Source organism: Grampus griseus, assembly GCF_964374135.1.
Source record: "Grampus griseus genome assembly, chromosome: 10".
NCBI classification, from domain to species: domain Eukaryota; kingdom Metazoa; phylum Chordata; class Mammalia; order Artiodactyla; family Delphinidae; genus Grampus; species Grampus griseus.
The window spans coordinates 96507899-96529258 of NC_139004.1; the positions used below are offsets into that span (position 1 = coordinate 96507899).

The 21360-nt window shown below is 47.1% G+C and overlaps 1 protein-coding gene across 3 annotated transcripts in view; it reads right to left on the reverse strand.

Moving 5' to 3' along the window:
* Window positions 1-21360, reverse strand: part of SRGAP3 (SLIT-ROBO Rho GTPase activating protein 3) — a gene marked incomplete at both ends in the record, with an annotated part of 250739 nt that overhangs the window by 84402 nt on the left and 144977 nt on the right. For all 3 annotated transcript variants that reach the window (XM_082663233.1, XM_082663231.1, XM_082663232.1), the window contains one exon: window positions 7182-7244. In XM_082663233.1, coding sequence (XP_082519359.1) covers window positions 7182-7244 — 63 coding nt within the window. The remainder of the gene's footprint in view (window positions 1-7181; window positions 7245-21360) is intronic.

A 21360-nucleotide genomic window follows, 5' to 3' on the forward strand; every position in this document is an offset into this window, starting at 1 on the left:
ACCAGGAAGGGAGTGTTCACTTTCCACTAGGGGGCGCTGAGCTGATAGAAAGTGAGCTTGGGAGGGTGGGGAAGAGGGATGGACTTGGGCCAACTTTGTCACCACAGGGGAGAAGCCTCCTGCAGAGGAAAACAACACCAAATAAGGGAGGGGAGGATGGAGGGAAGGGAGGGAGGGAAAGGAAAGGAGGGGGAAGGAAGACAGAAGGAAGAAGGAAAAGTGAGGGAGGGAATAGGATAAAATGGAGGAGACGCAGTTCTGCTGCCTCTGATCTGGTGAGTGTATTGGTGGGCGGAGTGGCTACACCTTCAATCATTAAATATTTATTGAACAGCTTATTACATGCAGGTATGATATACCAGGTGCTGCCAACAGTACTGCGTGGAAGGCAGATAGGGCCTCTGCCCTCAGATTATTCACTCTACTGGGGAGACAGACAATGAAACAAGTGTGTCAGCCTCCGAGATTCAATAAATTGCCATTTTTAGATATGTCAGGTTTTCCTGGCTTTCCGTCTCTTGCTACTGAATGAGTCCCAAAAGGCAGACTTCCTTCCCCGCTAGCTTCCCCACTACCCAGGATCAATCCTGGTCTCGACTGGCCACACTTAGTGCCTGACTCACAAACACTGACCGGCTGAACAGGGGCTGCTCCCCGTACCCGGCTTCCTGCCTCTCTGCCTTGCTCTCCACCTGGGAAACTCCACTGTCATTCAGCTCCAAATCCAATGCCATCTCTTCTCCATTCACACCGTGTCCATATCCCCACTGACACTTGTCACATGGCGTAGCCACATCCCATGCTCTCGACACAATGATGATCAGTAAACGTCTGCTGAGTGAGTGAAGGAATGTCCACACAGGAGAGCTGAGGCGGGGAAGGAGGTTGTCTAGAAGGAAAGCTTGTTCCCCCCATTCTTCTTAGGACCACCACCATTCCTAGATGACACTGGGCATACGCCCTGGCCAGCAGCTGTGACAGTCCAGCAGGGCCTGCCTTGCCCTGAGTCAGAGACACACCCTCGTCTCCCTCCCTGGGCGGCGTGGCAGGAAGATACAAGCCTGAGAGGAGCCTCAGAGTTCCTCTAGATTCGTGCCTTCATGCGGCAGATGGGGAAATCGAGGACCAGAGCCCAGCTAACTGGCACTGCGTCAGTGTTTCCCAAAGTGTGTGAGGGGAACCGCTTGTGTTACTGAGGTGATTTCAGGTGTTACGCCTTTTCAGTTCTCTTGGAATCCTTCTGAGTATATCGGGAGGAAAAACTCAGTTTGGTGCTCTCATGTCTAATGCCTGCTTTGAAGGCACTGGCAAGAATTAACCCTGTTTTTTCTTCATTTAGCTTATGGAACCCTTCTATTTATACCAAGTTGTTTTTCATTTGCTAATGTGAAGTATCATTTCCTTCCAAAATATATATATATAAGTAATTTATATGTGTATGTTTATATAACTAGTTGAATGTATTTATGTAAGTAGCTTTTGGGAGTAGACTTGGAGCAGGCTCCGCCACTCCCCCGCTGGGTGACCTTGGGCTGGCTATCCAGTCTCTCTGTGCCTCGCACCCCTCATCTATAAAATGGGGTGGTAATACTACCACCTACCTCAAAAGTGAACAGAGGATGAAACGAATTAAGACACTGGGCATTTAGACCAGTGCCCAGCACGTGATAATCACCATATAAAAGTGGAGGCTCTAATTATTAGTGATATGAAACAATCTCCAAAACGTAACCACAAAAGCAAGATGCAGAACAGTAGGCCCAGTTGTTGCCACTTGTGCGGGATATGTGTGTCCATGTATGCTTAGTGATGAATTAAATATCTCCGCAAGGAGCCACCAGCTGAACTAGAAACTATTAACCAGGCTTGTATGGGAGGAGGGGGAGAGGTGGGCAGCAGGAGACATACTTCTCACTATGTATCTTTTTGTACTGTTTATCGGGTTTTTTATAAAATGCATGCATTATCTATTTCTAACTTTAAATATTCAACAATTTTTTAAAAAGGAAAAATACTGGCTCGAGTATGTAACATGTGTAATAGATGGCAAGCCTGGAGGATAGGAGAGCGATCAGGAGGTGGCTGAACTTTTTTAGGCAAAATATTCTCAGAGCTCGGGCTGGCCTAGTGGCATTGTAGGGGAGAGGAGAGAGGAAAGATTTAGAAGCATAAATGAAAAATATTTATGCTTCACCCTTTCATAAAACACACAATGATTTAACACTGGCGTTCACCAGGCACTGTGCTATACTCTATGCCACTCACTCTTAGAATCCAGAGAGATGAGGTGGTGACACTCCCATATTCTAGGGAGCTGAGGCTCAGCGTGTTTAACAAGTGACAGCTGGGGCCAGAACCCATGCTGCTGGGCCCCATCTCAGGCTCTCTCCACCACTGCATCCCTGAGAGTGGTCATCAAGAGGGAGACACCTTAGCAAAAATTTGCCTGGGGGCCCAGAGTTGATTTCATACCCCTGAGCCCAGCGCATAATCAAGTCAAAGCTGGAGTAGGTAAAAGGTAGAGCCCATTCATTACTCCAATTGGCGTCTACCTGTCACCAGCAGCAGTTGGTGTGGATGCTCCTCAGGCCCCCTCCACGTCACCCTGAACCAAGTCTCAGGGGCCCCACTAGCAGTGCTGGGCTTGGAAGACAGGCCCAGCAGCCCTGCCTGGGAGAGCCTGGAGCAGGGCTACTGAGCCCAGCAGGAGGGGCCCAGTGGCAGATGCTACAATGTTTGTCAGTGCAAAGCACAACAGGTGCATTTCATGATCTAGAACTATATTGAAAATCTGAACGTAGTTTTAGCTGAACAATGAAAACAGAGTGCTTTGTTATTGTTTTGTTTTGGTTTTGCTTCTTCTGGAGCAAAGACTGGCACACTGGCCCACATTCTCACCCTCTGCCCTTCTTTCCTCTCAGGTCAATACACGATGATCAAGAGCTATATATTGTGTCAGGCTGATGGGAGTCTAGGGAAAAATACGTGAGGTGTGACGTGTGTGGGGTGTGTGTGGGGGTGTGTGTGGGGGTGTGGGGGGTGTGTGTGGGGTGTGTGTGTGCGTGTGTGTGTAAGCACTGGCATGTTTTAGAAAGGAAGGCACCTCAAGGTGATGAGGACTGGGCAGAGGGAAACCTTGTTGAGTGAATGAACGAATGAACCAACGAACAAATGAACCTACAAAATGCCCAGCCCTGCCGTCTTCTCTGTGTCCTTCCTGGTCCCAGGTGGAGACAAGCCTTTTCCCTAAAGTAGGAGACAGGTGGCAGTAAGCATTCATCTCTATCATCATTATGCCCAGTACCACCTCCTCTAAAAAACATTGAGAGAAAAAACGTGGGGCTTACTGGACAGTCCTTTCTCTACATCATTTCCTCTTTAGTCCCTGTGGTCATGACTCCGGGGCTGGGGGAGGAGGGAGCATCTAAAGGCTTGCATAACAAGGCACGGTAACCAGAAAGTGCTCAAAGCAAATCTCTAGTAACGAAGCGTGGCATTGGGGTCCAGAGCATCCTCAGCAACTGGGTGCTGTGGTGGACTGTTTGCAAAGACGGCCACAGTAGTTGCCCGATGGCCTCAGGGATGCCCCTTTGCATCGTCACTTCGCAAGCAGTTTACTTCTCCATCCCACAGCTCTGGGCTTGGCTGTGTGACTTGATTTGGGGAATGAGATATTAGCAAATGTGACACAAACAAAGGCTTGAAACCTCACTGGGGTTTTCCCATTTGGGGCTCTTTTTTTCAATGGCCAGGAAACTGTAGCCACATCAGTGGCCCCAGTTGAACCCAGCCCAAATCACCAACACACAGAATCTCGAGTGAATAAAATGCTTGTCGTTTTCAGCCACTGAGTTTTGACAGAAGTTGTTATGCAGCAGTTGATAACTGATACAAAGGCCTTAAGCCAGGCTTTACTTCTTTGTGCCTCAGTTTCTTTATCTGTAAAATGTGTGTCAATTAAATAATGTGTATAAAGTATCTAATACAGTGTGAGATACATTCTGGCCATGGTTGTTATTATTATACTTGTTTTGAGGTCCAAAGACGATATTTGACTTGGCCAAGCTGGGAGGTGGTGCAGCAGGAATTCAAACCCACCTCCCTCTGTAATCGGTTTGCTCTGCCATGATCCTGTGTTGTCTCTCCTGCTCAGAATTCCCTTTCTCTTCCTCTGTCCCCCTGTGCTTTGTTAATTCCTACCCATCCAAAGGCACCAGGCCCAGAACTCACCTTTGATCACAGTAGCCCCAGCCCTTTTCTGAACCCTCAGTCAATCTCTCACACATGCACAAACTCTACCCCTCATTTCTTCGCTCAGTGAATATGTATTGATTGCCTACTGTGTGCCAGCACTGCCCTACTGGGACAGCTGTAGAGAACCTGGCTCAGCTTCCCCAGGCTCACAGTCTAGGTGCCCTCCCTCCGAGTCCAGGTATCCAGCACACGCTAGGCTCTGTCTTAGGCAGTGATATCACCAGTTCACAAGTTTACTCTCATTTCCCTGCACAGATTCTAAACTCCTTGCAGGCAAAACCAGTTTCTTTCACTTATTCATAGATCCTTCCCTCCCTCCTTCAACAAGTACCTTGGGAACACCAAGGATGTACAAGACACTTCAAATACCAACTCTTGAAATGTTCACGGCCGGCTGCTATGTCTCCTGTGGTGCTAAGTCCACAGAAGGCAGCCCCAAATATCTGAATTTAAATGAATTTCTGGGCAACTACTGAAAACTCAGTGCACAGCGAATGACCTGGTGGGGGGCAGGGGGTGCTGTTGGCCCCACCGTGTTCTCACTTTTCTGCAGCACATGGCAAAAGGAGACAGTGGGGAGGGGCTGGCCCTTCCTTCCCCACCAGCTCCAAGGCCATTGCCAGGCTGCTGGGAGATGGCAAGCAGGGACCAGCCTGCCTGCCTGGCCTGTGTGTCTAAGGCCAGTGTCACTTCTGTCCAGCCACCCTGCCCCATGGCCAGCAGGGACACCCGTGTGTGGGCACCAGTGTCATCCTCCTGCTCCCTGACCCTCCTGCCCTATCCAGCCTACAAACTGGAGAAAGCTTCTATTTCCAGCCCACATTTCACTGAGAGCTGAAGTGACTCGCCCAAGACAAAACAGCTGGGTTCAAACTGAGGCCTTGGGCCCTAAGCGCAGTGCTTCTCACCAAGATCTGACTCCAGGGAGTGTACGTGCCAACGGAAGAGACAGGGTGGAGACATTCAAGATAACATAAGGGGTTTTTTTAAACTGCCAAAAGAATTTGAGGCCCAGCGGTGAGGGCTTGCTCAAGGTAGTGGAGTTTGGTCTGGGTTTGAAAACTGAGTATGACTCAGACAAGCAGAGGAAGAAAGAGGGTGGCTGTAGGCCGGGGGATCTACAGGGGTAAAGGAGCCAAGAGGGGAGAAATCTGGGGTGAACAGAGAGCACCCAGGAGGGGAGCCCACCTGGAGCCCAGAGGAAAGCTTAGAGATCTGGGTGGGAGTGGCTGGGGTCCTGGATGTGGACCCAGTTGCTGGAACACTGTGGAGGTGAAGTGCCTGAGAAACATGAAAAGGTCCTCAACAGGGGAACAAACCCTCTGCAGAATTCTGAGGAGAAACATCTCATCTGGTTCCCGGCCTTGCCCCTTTACCACCCGGCTTCTCCACCGGGTGCTAAAGTGGGAACACACAGTCCACTTCACACTCGCCAGGGAGGTGGAGATAGCAGTGGTGAAGGGACCATGGGAACCTCTGATACGCTGTGCCTCTTGGTTCTCTTTGTCCTGGTCATGCTTACATATCTGATCCCCTTTAATTCTCACAAGGGGGTGTAAAAAGCAGGTATTATTATTTCTATTTATCAACTGTATTTGAATCCAGGTCTCCAGCTCCAGAGTCTGTGCTGTAAACCACAAGGTGATTTCCCCACAGTCCAATCTGACTCAAAGTCATATGTTTTCTCCAGCAGCAGTGCTTCCTTTACCCCAAGCAATGATCCATTAAAAAACTGTCAGGGTGCGAGTTTTTCTCCTTAACTTGGAATCACAGAAATGTGTGTTTCAACTTTTATAGACTAATCTCTAGGAACTCTCACCCCCATTTTACTGATTGGGAGACTGAGGCCCAGAAGATCGAATGCCTGGCCCAAAGTCCCATAGCTGGTTGGAGTCTGAGGCAGGACTTCCAACCTGAAGTACAGGCTCTTGGGCAAAGGTTCTTGGCCCCTGAGAGGTCTACCACCTGCTGGTTGCACAGAACATGGACTTAGAAAGATAACAATACCAAAGAGAGGGGCCTCTTACAACCTGCTCTTCTTCCTCTCATACCAGAGCTTTTCAAATATAATTTTAGCAGCAGAATCCTCCCCTTTTAATGAGAAGCTTTATGAGGAATCTCCACATACTTAAAACATAACAGTTTTTCTCTGGCCTGATTGCCTTAGGAATGGTGGGCCTGTAGTTCTGTCTGCTGGGCCTCCCCACCCTGCTCCCCCAGGCTGTCACTGGGCCTCTCCTCACTCCTCCCCATGGAAGCCCATGGCTCCTCAAAGCACAGGCTGTAACTTCCCTCACTATAACCACTGTGCTTGTGTTCCCCATCCACTCACTTTCTCAGATTCTAACACCCATCCCAAACCCAGTTAGATCTTGCCTCTAAGCAGGGAACAAGGTCAGTTCTGGGCCAAATTGTGATGTTCTGAAACTATTCCCCTGAGATGGTGAGGCATGCTCATCCACCCCCCAACCCCTACCCTCTGCCCCTCACGTGACCCTCAGAAGAGTGCTCCATTTTGCAGATGAGAATACTGAGACCCAGATGAGCTACCTGCCCGCCTCAGGTCCCACAGTCAGTAAGGAGCGGGCCTCAGCTTCAGCCTGTCCTACCTGACCCGCGCTCTCTCCACTCCAGCTTTGCGTCTTCAGGTTTGGGAGGTAATACATTCCCACAGCTGGCAGGTAATCTGGATCTCTGTGAACTTTTACAAATTAAACATACCCGGGGCCCCTCCCCAAATGTACTGAATCAGAAGCTGGGGCTGTGAGTCATTACATCCCATCGTGATGACCCACTGTCACTCAGGCAAAAGACACAGCAAAAAGGCCCAGGGTCACCCCAGATCTCTGGTCAGCCACCCCCCTGTGCTGGGTGCAGAAGAAAGGGGGCCCAATCCCAAACAGCAGCAGAGCCTGAGCGAGACTCACCGTGTAGAGCTCATTGGTGACCTTCAGGAGCTCCTCATGCATCTGCAGGCCGATCTCCTTGCTCTGGAATATGGAAGAACAAGCGTCAGAAGGGCAGAAGGGAGCTGGCTGCACTGACCAATTTCCTCTTCAACACAGAAAGGGCAGTAATGCTTGGGGTGGGGTGGAAAGGGGTACAGAAAACGACATAAACTTCATCGACCCAGACCTGAATACCTCAACTCACATCCACAGAACAAATCCACAGAGAGTGGCTCCTTAAAACAGGAATTCCTGGGCCATATAAGTTGGGGAACCCTACACATCCCCTCCTTACCTTGATGTTTCACAGAGACACCATATTAAAGATTCTGAGAAGCCCCACAGCCAATCAACCTGTTCAGCTTTCTGTAATTCTGGGTGTCTTCAGCTGATGTGACTAGAGTGTGTGTCCCTAGCTCAATACTCACTAACATCTCATGAGACTGGGGTTCCAAAGAACCCAGTATGAGAAATAATGATCTAGCCTCTCAATTCAGTGAGCAGCTCAGGTAAACAGACAGCCCACTGGCGCTTGAGGCAGGGGGTCGGCGTTCTTGCCTGGCTGCGCTGCCGAGTAGTCACATGGCCTTGGAACCTAAGTTCTCACATCTATAAAATAAAAAACTTTAGAAAGCTCCTTGAACAAAATGAGGCGGGTCTTCTTACTGCAGAACTTTTCAGAGGCTTTCATGCCCTCACTTGCATGGATTTTGGGGCTGTAGGGTGCAAGTTTAGCTGACCTCAAACCAAACCATGAAGTGACATACATATTTAGTATACTGAGGGACATGAGTCAGAAAACAACGGACAAATTATCTCCAGGTTCCCTCCAGCCTGAAGATTCCAGGATTCTGTTATTTTGCATATTATTATTATTACAGTCATCCCTCCATATCCATGTGTTCTGCATCCAAGGATTCAACCAACTGCAGATAGAAAATATTTGAAAAAAAATTCCAGAGAGTTCCAAAAAGCAAAACTTGAATTTGTCTTGTACTCTACTGCCAACTATTTACATATAGCATTTACAGTGTATTTGTAACTATTAACATAGTGTTTACACTGTATTAGGTATTATAAGTAGTCTAGAGATGATTTAAAGTATATGGGAGAATGTGCATAATTATATGCAAATACTATGCCATTTTATACAAGGGACTTTGAGCATTGTTGGATTTTGGTATCACGTGGGGGGGGCGGGTCCTGGAGCCAATCCCCCCCCATATTGAGGGATGACTGTGTTATTATTATTATTAGGGGGAGGGGAAATGCTCTCCCTGTTTGCCCAGGCCATCATATGAAACTTCTGTATTGACAATGGAAGCCCTGCTCTTGGCCCCTGACAGCTGAGTCATCCTGTCCTCTCTCTCAGCTCCCTCAGCCTCAAGCATGGCCAGCGGCTGACTGGCCTTCCTCTGGCTCCTTCACAGGTCAGAGCCCCCGGACTCTGAGGTCGCTGAGGAAGGCTCAGTATCAGACATGATGCCTTCCCAGGCTCTTCACCTGGCCCACTGCCTTCCTCTCAGCTTCTGGCCCTGGATGGCCAAGAATCACCCATGTGAAGGCAGTCCCTACAGGAGATCTCTTAGATCTCCTAAGAGATAGCAAGGACTCCAGGGCAATTGCAGAGATCTGTTTAGACCTCCCTCCAGCTCTGGCGACTAAAGCAAGGAGACCCAATCCAAAAGCACAGTAGAGTCTCGGCAGAACTTTCTGTGCAGAGCTCCGGGAGAATCTTCGGTCGCATCCTGGGCATCTACAGAGGTGCTCGATGAGCCCAAGGAGCTGTTCCCATCTCCTTCCATTCTCCCTGAGTCTCAGCCGGTACCTCAGCCTCACCTGTGGCCCCTCCCCCTGACATTTGCCTCGGACTCTCTGACACCCTCCAATGGCCTCCTCTTGGTCCTCGGTCTGGCCAACATCTCTGACACCCAAGATTCAGTTTCTCACGTATTTGTTCTTATGATCCAACTTTTTTGATAGGTAATAAATGCACACGGTTAAAGGAACTCTAACAGTCAGCAAGGTAAAAAGTGAAAAGTAAGTGTCCTGGGCTCCCAGAACCCCAACCAGAGGCAAGTGCTATTAAGTTTCTTCTGATACCTTCCAGAAACAGTCGATGAATATACATGCATACAGTTGGATAGTGTCTGGTTTTTTTTTAACACAAATGAAAGTATTCTATACAAGCCTTTGTTTCTTGCTTTTTTCCACCTAACAATATAACTGAGAGATTGTTCCTTGACAGGACACGTAGCTCTTGCATCCTCTTTTTCTAATAGCTGCTCGGGGTTCCATACACCAGATGTATCGTAACTAATTAACTAGCAGGTTGTCTCCAGTCTCTTAATATTCCAAACAATGAGACAGTGAACATCACTGTACTCTGTCACCATGCACGTGGGCAGGGACCCCTGTCAGAAAAATTTCTAGAAGCAGCTCTGCTCGGAAGAGTCCAGCCTTCTCAGCTCAGCCCCAGCCGGCTCCCCACGCACTGCTGACTTCAGCTCCCACTTCTCGGGCTCCATCCTGCATGACCTCAAAGACCCATATCTTCAGCTGTTGCAAAACAGTACAGTTTGGATGGCGCCTCATCACATCAAATTCAAATTATCCAAAACAAAGTTGTGACTTTTCCTCCATCTCCTCAAGTTCAGTCAATGGGATAATATCTTCCCAGACATGGCAACTGGAAATTTGGAGCTATTTTTGACACTTTTTAAAAAATCCCCCGTCCTCAATCCAACCTGTCAGTGCATCCTGCCTTCGAACCACCCAGTCCTTTGTTTTCTGCAGCAGGCTATACCCGTTCCCTCCCCACTATCCATTCTTGCCCTTCCTGCTTCCTAACAGAGACGTGAATTTGGCCCTGCTTTCATCCCTCCAGCCAAATTCTTTCCAGGACATCGCTGACCCCCATCCCGACTCAAGATGGTAGATTCTGTATGTGTTGTTAGTCTGGGGGTGAGTATTTGACAACTGCATGGAAGAGGACTTAGAAGGTTGAGGGGAATTTCAGCTTTCCTACTGAGTGCTAGCAAAAAAGCATGGAGCCCCAGTGGCTACCACCAGGCCTCTTAGGACCAGGAGAGGAAGCCGCCTTGGGTGGCAGAACAAGAAACCTAGCTGCTAATGACCTCCAGAGAAACTGGTTGAACTGAACCCACAGCCTGCCTCCTGGTGAACTTCTACTTCTGTGGATTTACTAGTTAAGCTACTTAAAGCTGGGTTTCCTGCCATTGGCAGCCCAAAGCAACCTAATGGATGCATTTCCCATCACCAGTCCCAGAGCAAGCAATGTCATCGTTGCAGGACCCAGATTCGTGAAGCCGCCCCTCAACAAAGTCCTGACTCTGGTTCCCGATTCTGCATGCCCATCCCAATGTCATTTCCTAGAAATGCATTTTACTGTGTCCCTCTAAGACTGCCTCAGTGCCTATGGGATCAAGACCCAGCTCTTTAGCTCGACTTTCAAGGCTCCATACAACTGGCAGAGGTCTGGTTATGGGGTGGAGAGGGCTGAATTTCAGAGCCACAGATTGGAGACAGGGATTGGAGACAGGATTGGAGACAGGACTTTAAACCATTTTACCTCTCAGCATCTTCGCTTCCTCGCCTGTAAAATGAGTGCCCGTTACTGTCCTTCTTTGCATTTATAAAGGGAAGTGCAGTGATCTTGCTTGTTTACTTGTTTATTCATTTGTCATTTGTTTCCCCCACTTGAAGGTAAACCCCATGAGGGCAAAGAGACTTTCTGTCTGGTGGTAGATGCTCATATCCCCCAGCTGCTGGGACGGCTGGCAGCAGACAGCCCCCAGCTAAGAGAAAGCTTCAGGGATGGCATCAGAGGATGTGGTGACAAGCCCTCCAAAGACCGACACCTCATCCAAAGATGGATCTATGTGGGGCATAGAGGCTCGTCTCTCCTGTCTCAACCTGGACAGCTCTAAAGGGTTGTGCTCTCTTTAGAACTCCCCGTAGGGCTGGCTAAGACCTTAAGTAAGCCTGCCTGCACTATAGCTTAGCTTCACTCAGCTTCCTCCCCCGCCCTCCCTAGGGGGTGGATCCCAAATACACTCCCTAATCATTCTGCTAAGATGTTAAATTCAGGCCTCAGAGTCAGCTTCCCAGGTACCCAATCTGCAATGTCTCACCTCCCCACTCTTCCCGGCAAGCCGTAGAGCCTGTCGCATAGTGGGTGTTCATTAAGTATGTTTGTTGAGTGAACCTATGAATGAATCCAGTGACAGTTCCTCTAAGACTTAGTTTCCTTATCTGTAAAAGTGGGACGATGTCACAAGTGTCATGAAGTCCCTGTAAGGATGAAAAAAGATGACGCACATGACAGCACTGGTATCATACCAGGCACAGGCAAAGAGCTTGGGAAACAGTGGTACAGGCTGAATCAATACCCACTGGATGCCAGGGGCAAGGCTAGGAAGTTGCCCAGAAAAGGGAATTCAAAGTTGAATTTTTTATTAACTCTTCCCAGTTTGGTGGGATCAAGGGTCAAGAACCAAATAATTCTAAGGCATGAGGCAGAAAAGGCTGCAAAAGAGTGAAAGAGGAGGCGATGTGGGAAGCAGGGATGAAGAGGCTGGAGGGACCACCACCGGAGCCACCTGACCTTGCACGGATGGCCAGAGACGGCATTCTAGACAGGAGGCACAGCCTGAGCAAAGGCACGGAGGCCGGGAATAGGGGAAAGTGTGGTTTGCTAAGAGAGAAGCACAGCAACAGAAGAGCAGAAGATACGCTTGGAAGGCAGGTTGGGCCAGATCACGGAGGCTAGCAGAGTGCAGGCTTCAGTCAGAGCGCACCTGGGAGCCTCTGAAGGTTTTTGAGCAGCAGAGTCTGACGGCAGACTGTGCTTCTTCAGGAAGATGAAGCTACAGGTAGAAGAGGGTGGATTGGATGGAGGCGCTGCAAGTCACCAGAGGGAACCTGCCTGAGTCTCTGCTCTCTCCCCCTCAGCACCAAGCCTGGGCAGGGCTGGCCACAGTGAGTGCTCAGCCAATAGAACTGCAAAGGACTAAAGGCATTTTATTTTTTACGGTTGGGTTTTGTTGGGAAGGGAAAGAGTCTCACTACAGTTCCAGAAACTACTGAACCCAAACCAAACATTCCATCATGAAGGGGAGGCTAAAACCCTGATCATCCCCAGCAGACACCACACCCAGCCCTTGGGGACCCCAGCGGCAGTGTATTCGCACTCTGTCTGCATTTCTCGCATGGCTTTCATGCCTACAGAGGTTGGGGTGGTGGGTTGCTTCCTTCAAGGACAGGAAGTGTGCAGACTGTAGAATATGATTACACTGGGCCAAGGAGGGTTCAGCCCTGGTACTTCGGGGTTGGAAGGACAAAGCCCTGACTCTCTAACCCAAAAATCTGTAAAATTGGGTGGCAGGTGGCCCCGGCCCTGCTTCTTTTTTTGCCCATGGCTAAGGACAGTTAAACTCCCCTGAGGACCAGGTCACTCGGATGGGGGTGGGGGCGGTCCTGGGCATTACGAGACGCTTAGCAGCATTCCTGGCCTATCACCTCTAGATGCCAGGAGCATCCCCTACCCCACCGCAAGCTGTGACAACAAAAATGATCTCCAAACATTGCCAAATGTTCCCTAGGGGACAAAATCGTCCTGGGTGGAACCGCTGCCCTAGACTTAGGGCTCCAAGTGGCAGCTTCTCTGGGCTACAGATGCGTTTTATTTGGCCATTCAGTGTTTTCAGAAAATCTGACTCTTTCCAGCATTTAAAAATCAGGAAATTGCCCTTACAAGTCCAGATTTTCAGCTTCTCTTGAAAAACTAGAAGATCCAGCGAGGCTGAGCCCCGACTTGGAGCACAGCGGCCCCTTCGGATGGGGTTGTGCTCTCCAGTTGGCCACAGCATCTCCCTTCACCCATCCCTTTGAGTTTATGACCCAGAAACCAGTGGGGTCTCACTGGGGGCAGCCGTCTGTATCCCCTGGTGCTCATCAAGGCAGCCATCCCAGACCTGCCAAATCCAGACGTGTGAGAGGATCTTTCTACAAGAGCCCTTCTCACATGCCAACCTTTGAGAGTCACCGAAGAGTCTGGTTCCTGAGGCTGAACCTCCTGACTCTCCCGTGGATCCAGACCCCACTGTCTGCATAGAACCCCACGCCCCTGAACCCATCCTCCTGTCTGCACTACCTCTTCCTGTAGCTCTGTGGCCAGTTCCTCACCTGACTTTTATTTGATTTACACCAGCATTTATCTGAATGGCCTACTACATACGAGCCTCCACGAGGCACTAATGACACAAAGCTGAGTGAGACCTGGTCCCTGCTCCATCAGCTGCAGCCAGCATTTCTGGAGCACATTCCATAGGTAAACACTGTCCAAAGTCACCTCCATATATTATCTAATGGAAACCTTTAAGGCAGGTACTATTATTATGCCCGCCTGGCAGACGAGGGCTGGTGGCTCATAAGGGTTAAGCAACTTGCCCCACGCTGTACAGCTAGGAAGTGGCAGAGCCAGGATTCAACTTTTGGTTGCTCTAACCCCAAAGCCGGCACTCATAAGGACCTTCTGTGGCCTGTTTCCCCAGGGCCAAGACGAGATACAGGCACACAGGTGAAGAGAAGCCACTGCAATGCTGTCACAGAGATGAGTCCAGGCCACAAGTCCAGGCTGCAAAGAACGGCATACCCTCTGGACGCCACCAGCCCATCCGATGTGCTTTCTCACCACTTGTGCAAAAATCTGCATCCTTGGGCCTTACCCTCACTTGCAGGCAGTAGAGTTCTCCTTGGCGTGGTCCTTCTTGGCCCACCTGCCCTGCTAGGACTAAATCGGCCATGATGGCCATCTCTGGCTTCTCCCTTCTTCCTTGTTCTGATAACAAAAGATGAGATACAGGTGGCACTCACCCCTGCTTGTCTGATCACACCAGATGGTCCATCCAGCACGGGACCCAGCCTGACCAGAGTGCTCTGGTGCCCTGTGTCTAGTGACTGGGTCAGAGATGGAAATGTATTCCAGGCTGAGCCAACAAGAATTTTCCCTGCAGCTTTCTAAGAACCATACTCTCAGATCATCTCTCCTCTGGGGTCACCAAGCAAGGACATCAGGGGTCTCGAGCTACCCACCACAAGGAGAGTCAGGGCCTCGACAACAGCATTTCTGTCCTGACCTAGTGATGCTAAGACTTACCTCTGGACTTTTCCAGCTTACAGAATCCTGTGAATTTCCACCTTTGCTCATGTGAAACAATACTGATGCACTCTGCTTATTTTAGCATGAAGACACCAAAATAACCACAGGGTGAGACAGCCTTCTGAAAACCCTCTACCAAGCACCAGCTTTCAAACAGTTTCTGCAAAAGGTCCAATTTTCAACCGACTAGAGAGAGCATAAGCCCCTTAAAGGCTGGGACTCTGGCTTCGCAGAGTGCTGTTCACGAAGACTTGCGCACAAAAGGAACTCCATGCTACCTGTGCGTGAGCTAACCAATACGCAGAGCCAGCGAATGGAGAGGGTAAAAGGGGGCCAGCTTTGACTCTCGCTTTTCCGCAAAACACAAGACAAAACCAAATCCTGTACGTTCACGTCAAGATGGCACCAGATGACAAAAATTTTTTGACACAGTGTTCCTGAGCGAAATCAATGTCTTCACCAAAAGTCCTGCTGTGGATGGCTGAATTTGCTTTTCAACGCAGGGCTGATCTCGCTATTAAGGGGAAACCCTCAGAACTGTCACTACAAATCCTAGGACTTCATGAGCTGTATTTGAAAAGTTCTCTTTGCAAAGGGTATGTTTCTGTCTCCCTCAGGCTAACTCAAATGTGGAGCTGGTCATTCTGCACATCTAGAAAACATTAAAATTCTGGGTTTCAATGACAAGACTCCCTCTCACTTCTCCAGAGGAGACCATTTGAAACAACCCTTAGAAAACTTTAAGGCAGAGAGTAAGGTGGAACCTTCCTCAACTCCAACCGTCCCCTCTTTCATCGCATCAGGCGTTGAGTCAGCAACACCTGTCTTCCTTTTCTCTTTGCTTGATGTTCTCATGTCCAGTTTTCCCCCTTTGGGAACATTCCCTGGTTTTCCTAGTTCTGAGGTTCGAAGGAAATAATGGGAAACAAATATACAAACAAAGTAAAAACAAAAACTCTGTCTCTTTTAGTGCTAATCCACTGCTTCAGCTTATTTTCTCATCAAATAACAAAACTGGAGACCCACAGATGTTCCCCATTTAAATAAATGATATATGTAAGCACTGGCCATCTCCCAAAGAGACTGCATTTTTATTTCCAAAGCAAAGGCTTGAGGGGCGTGTCTTGGAGGGATGGGGCTTCTCCAACTCTGTCCTGGAAGGTCAATTTATCCCTGAACACAGCCACTTGGACAGCTAACTGGCTGCCATTCTCCGGGCCGTGTCCTAACTTGCCAGTAACTGGGCTGCCAGCGCTCTGGCACGTCCTTACCCCTTGCCTCCTAACATCATCCTTAGCCTACACTCCGCCCACCTTCCACCAAGACACTTGTTACTCTTCCCCCTCCCCCCACCTTCTTCCTTTCCCTGCTCCTGGACACCTCCCTTCTTTCCTCCCCTTCCCAAACTAACTTCTGTCTCCTGTGGCTGCAACTCCAAATGCTGTCATCTATTTGTTTTCACAAGGAGCTGGAACACCAGGGCTGGGATATTGGGCAGCAAGGAAACAGGAGGCCCTGCGACCATTCATCAAACGTCCTCGGCAGAAGTGGGCCCCACTAGTGCCTCCCAGGAGGCCAGCAGCAGGCTAAGGCAAAAAGCCTAATGTCGTGTCTGTCACCCTCTTCCCCCCCTAATTCCTCCCAGCATCTCTCTGGGGACCCTGTTTGTGCTGAAAGCCTTCATTTTCAGAAATGCTTAATGTCTGAGGATACCTTGGAATGGCATGGCCAAGTGACCTGATACGGTCAGGCTAGGAGTTTCTGGATCTCTTCTAATAATACTAAATATTATTATTCATATAATACTTATCGTTAATAGTAATGCTTAGTACTATTGATATTACTACCAATAATACTTATCATTAAAGAAAATAACAACAATAATAGCTATTGTTTCTTTGATCTCTTAGCGTGTACCAGGCCCAATGACAACTGCTTTACTGACAGTACCTTACGTAAGCCTAATATCAGCCTATGGGATATAACCCCACTGTAACCCCACTTTAAAGATTAGGACACAGAGGCTCAGGGAGGGTGAGTAATTTGCTCAAGATCACAGAGCTAGTAAATGTGATTCTCTCAACGATTCCACTCTGTTGCTTCCACCCTGTTGCTGGGAGAGTTATGACTCCCTGTGCCTTTAGAATTTTTTTCCCCAAACATTCCAAAATAATTATAAAACGGATATTCCTCTGCCTTACCATAAGAAGCATGCAGATATTTAAAAGGCTCTCCTTTAGGTCACCGTCAGTATCAGACAACAGACAGTACCCAGTTCCGTTTTGTAGAATCTCCTGTTTTCTGTGACCACGTCCTGACCCCACCCCCTGGCTTCCAGGCCAAGGCAGAAGGACACAGTGTAGACTGCTGGGCTGAGTCTCCGTGAAAGCAGAACATACTTAGGAATAATCTTTCCTATGTCCCTGATTTTTTTCATTTTTTTGGCAAGAGTTGGGGGACATAAATCTCTCACAGATAAGCATCAATAGGCTCAGGGGATGGTGAGAGTCTCTGTATCCTAAGGAGCGTGACAAATCCGTCTTCCTGAAAAACCAATAGCTACAAAAACCAGAAGCCCCTCAGTTTTGAGCTGTTTTCTCCCCCTCTACATTCTCTTCAAGGTGAATATGGATGTTGTCAGGCTTATCTGTTGGATTCAAAACATTATTGATCACTTATTCCTGCTGAATAACTGACCTGAGATATCTCTCTAACCTCCTTGTCATTTCATGATCTGATCTTCTACTTTATTTGCATTGTTTGTGAATACCTATGTATCCACCCACCTATCCACCACCTTCCCACCCATTCACCCATCCACCCATCCACTCATCCACCCATCTACCCATGAACCTACCCATCCACCTATCCACTCATTCCTTTCTATTTCCATATCAACCTCCCTGATCCAGGCCCCTGTCACCTTCCACTACTAACTTGTATATTAGTCAATATGTATAACAACTGAGTCCAGCAACTCTCTTTTCAAAGCCATCAAATGCACGAAATCAGTCGTCCTTAAATTTGACTCTGGCCACAACCCCCCCTACTCAAGAACCTTCAGTGGTTCTTCTTTGCCTAAAAAATAAAGCCCAGCTTCTCACTCTGACACCCAAGGCCCCCTTGATCTGTCTCCAACCTACCTTCCCCACCCCACCACTTAATTTCAGCACTCCAATATTTAAAACACACAGAAGAGTAGAGAGAACAATAACAAACACCCACGAATATGCCACCCAAATTAGATAACCATTAAAATTTTGCCATTTTTTCTTCAAAATCACTCTTAGGAAGCAAAATGTTACAGAGAGCACTGAAGCGTTGTCTCCTCCCTTCTTCCCTCATCCCTCAATAACTCTTGTGAAGCTGGTGTGTATTCTTAGCCAGTCCACCTTTGTATAGCTCTGTTTCAGACACGTATCTAAGAATACAAACAATATGAACTGTTTGAGTTTTAAATTTATAAAAATAGTATAGTGTACCTTGCTTTCTTCACCCAACATTGTGTTTTCAACTTTTATACACAATTGCTTTATGTAGATCTAGTTCCTCCATCTAAATGATTGTATAACAGTCCATCATGTGACTATCCATAGCTTATTTAACCAGTCCCTCCACGATGGCCATTGAGGTGATTTCCCTTTGTTTCTTTACTACAAACACTATTGCAGAAAACCTCCTGGCACAAGGTTTTGTGTGTGTGCAGATATGCTAGAATATTTTAGGTTGTACTTAGAAGTGGAACTGCTGGGATACAAGGTATGTACCTCTTCCTTCTCTGTCACAAGACACTCCCAGTGTTCTCCAAAGGGGCTGAACCAATTTACATGTTTATTAGGAGGACACAAGTGGCCCTGCTGCTCCACATTCTTGCCAGCACTTGGGATTATTTGACCAATCTAATGGGCGTCAAACTGTGTCTCATTTTCTTTTATTTTACCTTCTCCTGATAACCTGTAAGTATGAGCATCTTTTCTTATATTTTTAACCATTTAAATTTCATTTTCTGTGACTTATTTATATCTTTTATCCATGTTCCTATTGGGTTGTTTGCCCTTTTCCAATTTATTTGTGGGAGCTGATTTTTATATTCAGGTTATTAACCTTTTATTAATTCTATGCATGCCAAATATCTTTTCCTTGCCTGGTCTGTATTTTCCCCTTATTTATTTGTTGCAGTTGTTGTTGTATAGAAGATTTTAAAAATCTTTATGTAATGGAATTTATCAATATTTTCCTTTATGGTGTGTGCTTTTTTGTTTTATGTTTAAGCAACCTTTTCCTACCTGCCAAGGTTTTAAATAGAATCTTCTACATTTTCTTCCAGAATTTTTTAAAGTTTTGTTTTTTACCTTTAGCACTTTAATCCATCTAGAATATATTTTTGGGAACTAAGGTGGAGGTCTAATTTTATTCCATATGGAAGAAAAAGTGTGTGTGTGTGTGTGTGTGTGTGTGTGTTTAAACCAGTTCCTAAAAAATAATAAGAAATGGACAAGCAACCAGTGGAATCAGATCCATTTACTAAACAGGCTATCCTTTCCCCTAATCTGTAATGCACCACTGCCATATACTGTGTTCCCATTTGTGGGGGGCTTTGTTTCTGGGCTCTGATCTGGACCATCGGTTAGTTTACTTAGCATTGGTCTAATATTACCGGTTTTACTGACTATCACTTAAGAGGAAGTCTTCATATCTGATAAGGCAAATGCTCCAACAAATACCAAAAAAATAGAGCCTACAGGCCTTATTTTCTTTTTATGGGGTAATCAAGTTAAAAATTTAAAGCAAGTAGAAAGCTTTAAAGAAAATCTTTGGAAATAAAATATACATAATTCTGAAAAATTTATGGGGCAAAGAAGAAATTACAAAATGCAAATTATGAAATATTTATATCTGAATGACAATGAAAACATCACTTATCAAAATTCCTAGGATGCAGCTAATTTATAGCATTAATGGCATTAATTTTCCATCATTCTTGTTTTCTAATGTATGCATTTTTTCTAAACTTTAGTTTCTGCTCTGTTAGATTCTTTTTTTTAAATTAATTAATTTATTTATTTTTGGCTGCATTGGGTCTTCGTTGTTGTGCGCAGGCTTTCTCTAGTTGCTGCGAGTGGGGGCTATTCTTCGTCGCGGAGCGCAGGCTTCTCATTGCAGTGGCTTCTCTTGTTGCACAGCATGGGCTCTAGGCGCACGGGCTTCAGTAGTTGCAGCCCGTGGGTTCAGTAGTTGTGGCTTGCAGGTTCTAGAGCACAGGTTCAGTAGTTGTGGCACACGGGCTTAGTTGCTCCGCGGCATGTGGGATCTTCCCGGACCAGGGCTCAAACCCATGTCTCCTGCATTGGCGGGTGGATTCTTAACCATTGTGCCACCAGGGAAGCCCTAATGTATGCACAGGAATGTTATTAATTTTTATATATTGATCTTGTAATCAGCCATCTTGCTGAATGCTTCAGCAGGAAGTATGAGATTTACTGGTGGTTTTCGGTTAACACCCTTTATTAGACTAAGGAGGTTTCTATTTATTCCTAACTCGCTAAGCGTTAAATGGTGAAAAGATAAAAGCATGCTTTTTAAAAGTCAAGAAAGTATTCAATATCCTGTGATAAACCATAATGGAAAAGAAGATGAAAAAGAATGTATACATGTATAACTGAGTCACTTTGCTGTACAGCAGTAATTAACACAACATTGTAAATCAACTATACTTCGATAAAAAATAAATTTAAAGAAAGACAAGAATGCCATTTCTCTCCCATTTCCCTCTACACTATATCAATTGAGGTCCAAATCAATATAATAAGGCAAGAAAAAGAAATAAGGTTATTAAAAAAAAGCAAGACCACCATCAGTTAGAACTAATCAGTGAGTGGTTTCCTGAGCATATTTTCTTATTTCTGACCCGTTATTTAACCTGTGTGCCTGAATGTTCCTTCATCCCACCTCTGAACTTAATTCTCACTATGTTCTTTCTTGAAGTCCCAATAATCCTCCTAATAATAACTAATATTTAATGATTGCTTACTGTGTACCAGGTAGGCATCTTATATCATCATTTTTTAATCCTTACAACAACCCTAAGAAAGAGGTTTTTTATTAGCTTCCTTTTGAAAATGTTGAAAGTCAGCGGTTTAGGAATTAGGTTGAGCTCACACATCTGGAAAGTGGCAGAACAGGGATTACACAGTCTGTCCATACCCCTAACCACTGCAGTAGACTGCAACGCTGGCCGACCTGCTCATGATCTGGGACCCAGATTTTTCTGCCAGATCTCTGCATATCCACTGGGGACACAGCAATGCACCACTCAGATCCCCTTCAGGACTGGAGGACTTATTCCCCCAGCTATGGGGAGTGCTCCTGGCAGGCACCCCCAGCTATCAGCCCTGTTTGGAAGTGCCTCACCAAAGAGGCACCTACCCAAGGCCACATGCCCTCCCAGGAGCAACATGAGGGTATAAAGGCCTAGTTTCCTTGCCACAACCCAGGACAACTCAGAAGGGCCACCCCAGCCTCAGAGCTCCCCAAGGAGTCATTTGAGGCCTTTCTTGCAAATTCCCTGAATCCTGCCTCCCTCCCTTCCTTCTGCAGTGGGGACCCCAAGAACACTTGATAATACACCCCTGCACCATAATCACTGTCTGAGAGTCAGGTTCCTGGGAACCCAAGCTGGCATAGATCCTAATCCTCACTTCAAGATTCACTTCAGATGCTGCATCCTCAACATAAAACCTTCTCCAAAGTGCCCCCCAGCCCAGATTAGAAGTCCTCCTCCCTCTGAACCAACTTCCCTTTCTGCTGTATTTGCATCATTGATGCACATCTGTCTTCACTTCCATTGTTCACTGCCAGCTCCTTGAGGGAAGGCACTGTGTCTGATTCATCTCTCCATCCTCTTTAGCACCTGCCTTTACCACTAAGCATGGGCTCTTGGGTCAGACAAATCTGGATTCAAACCCCAGCTTCACC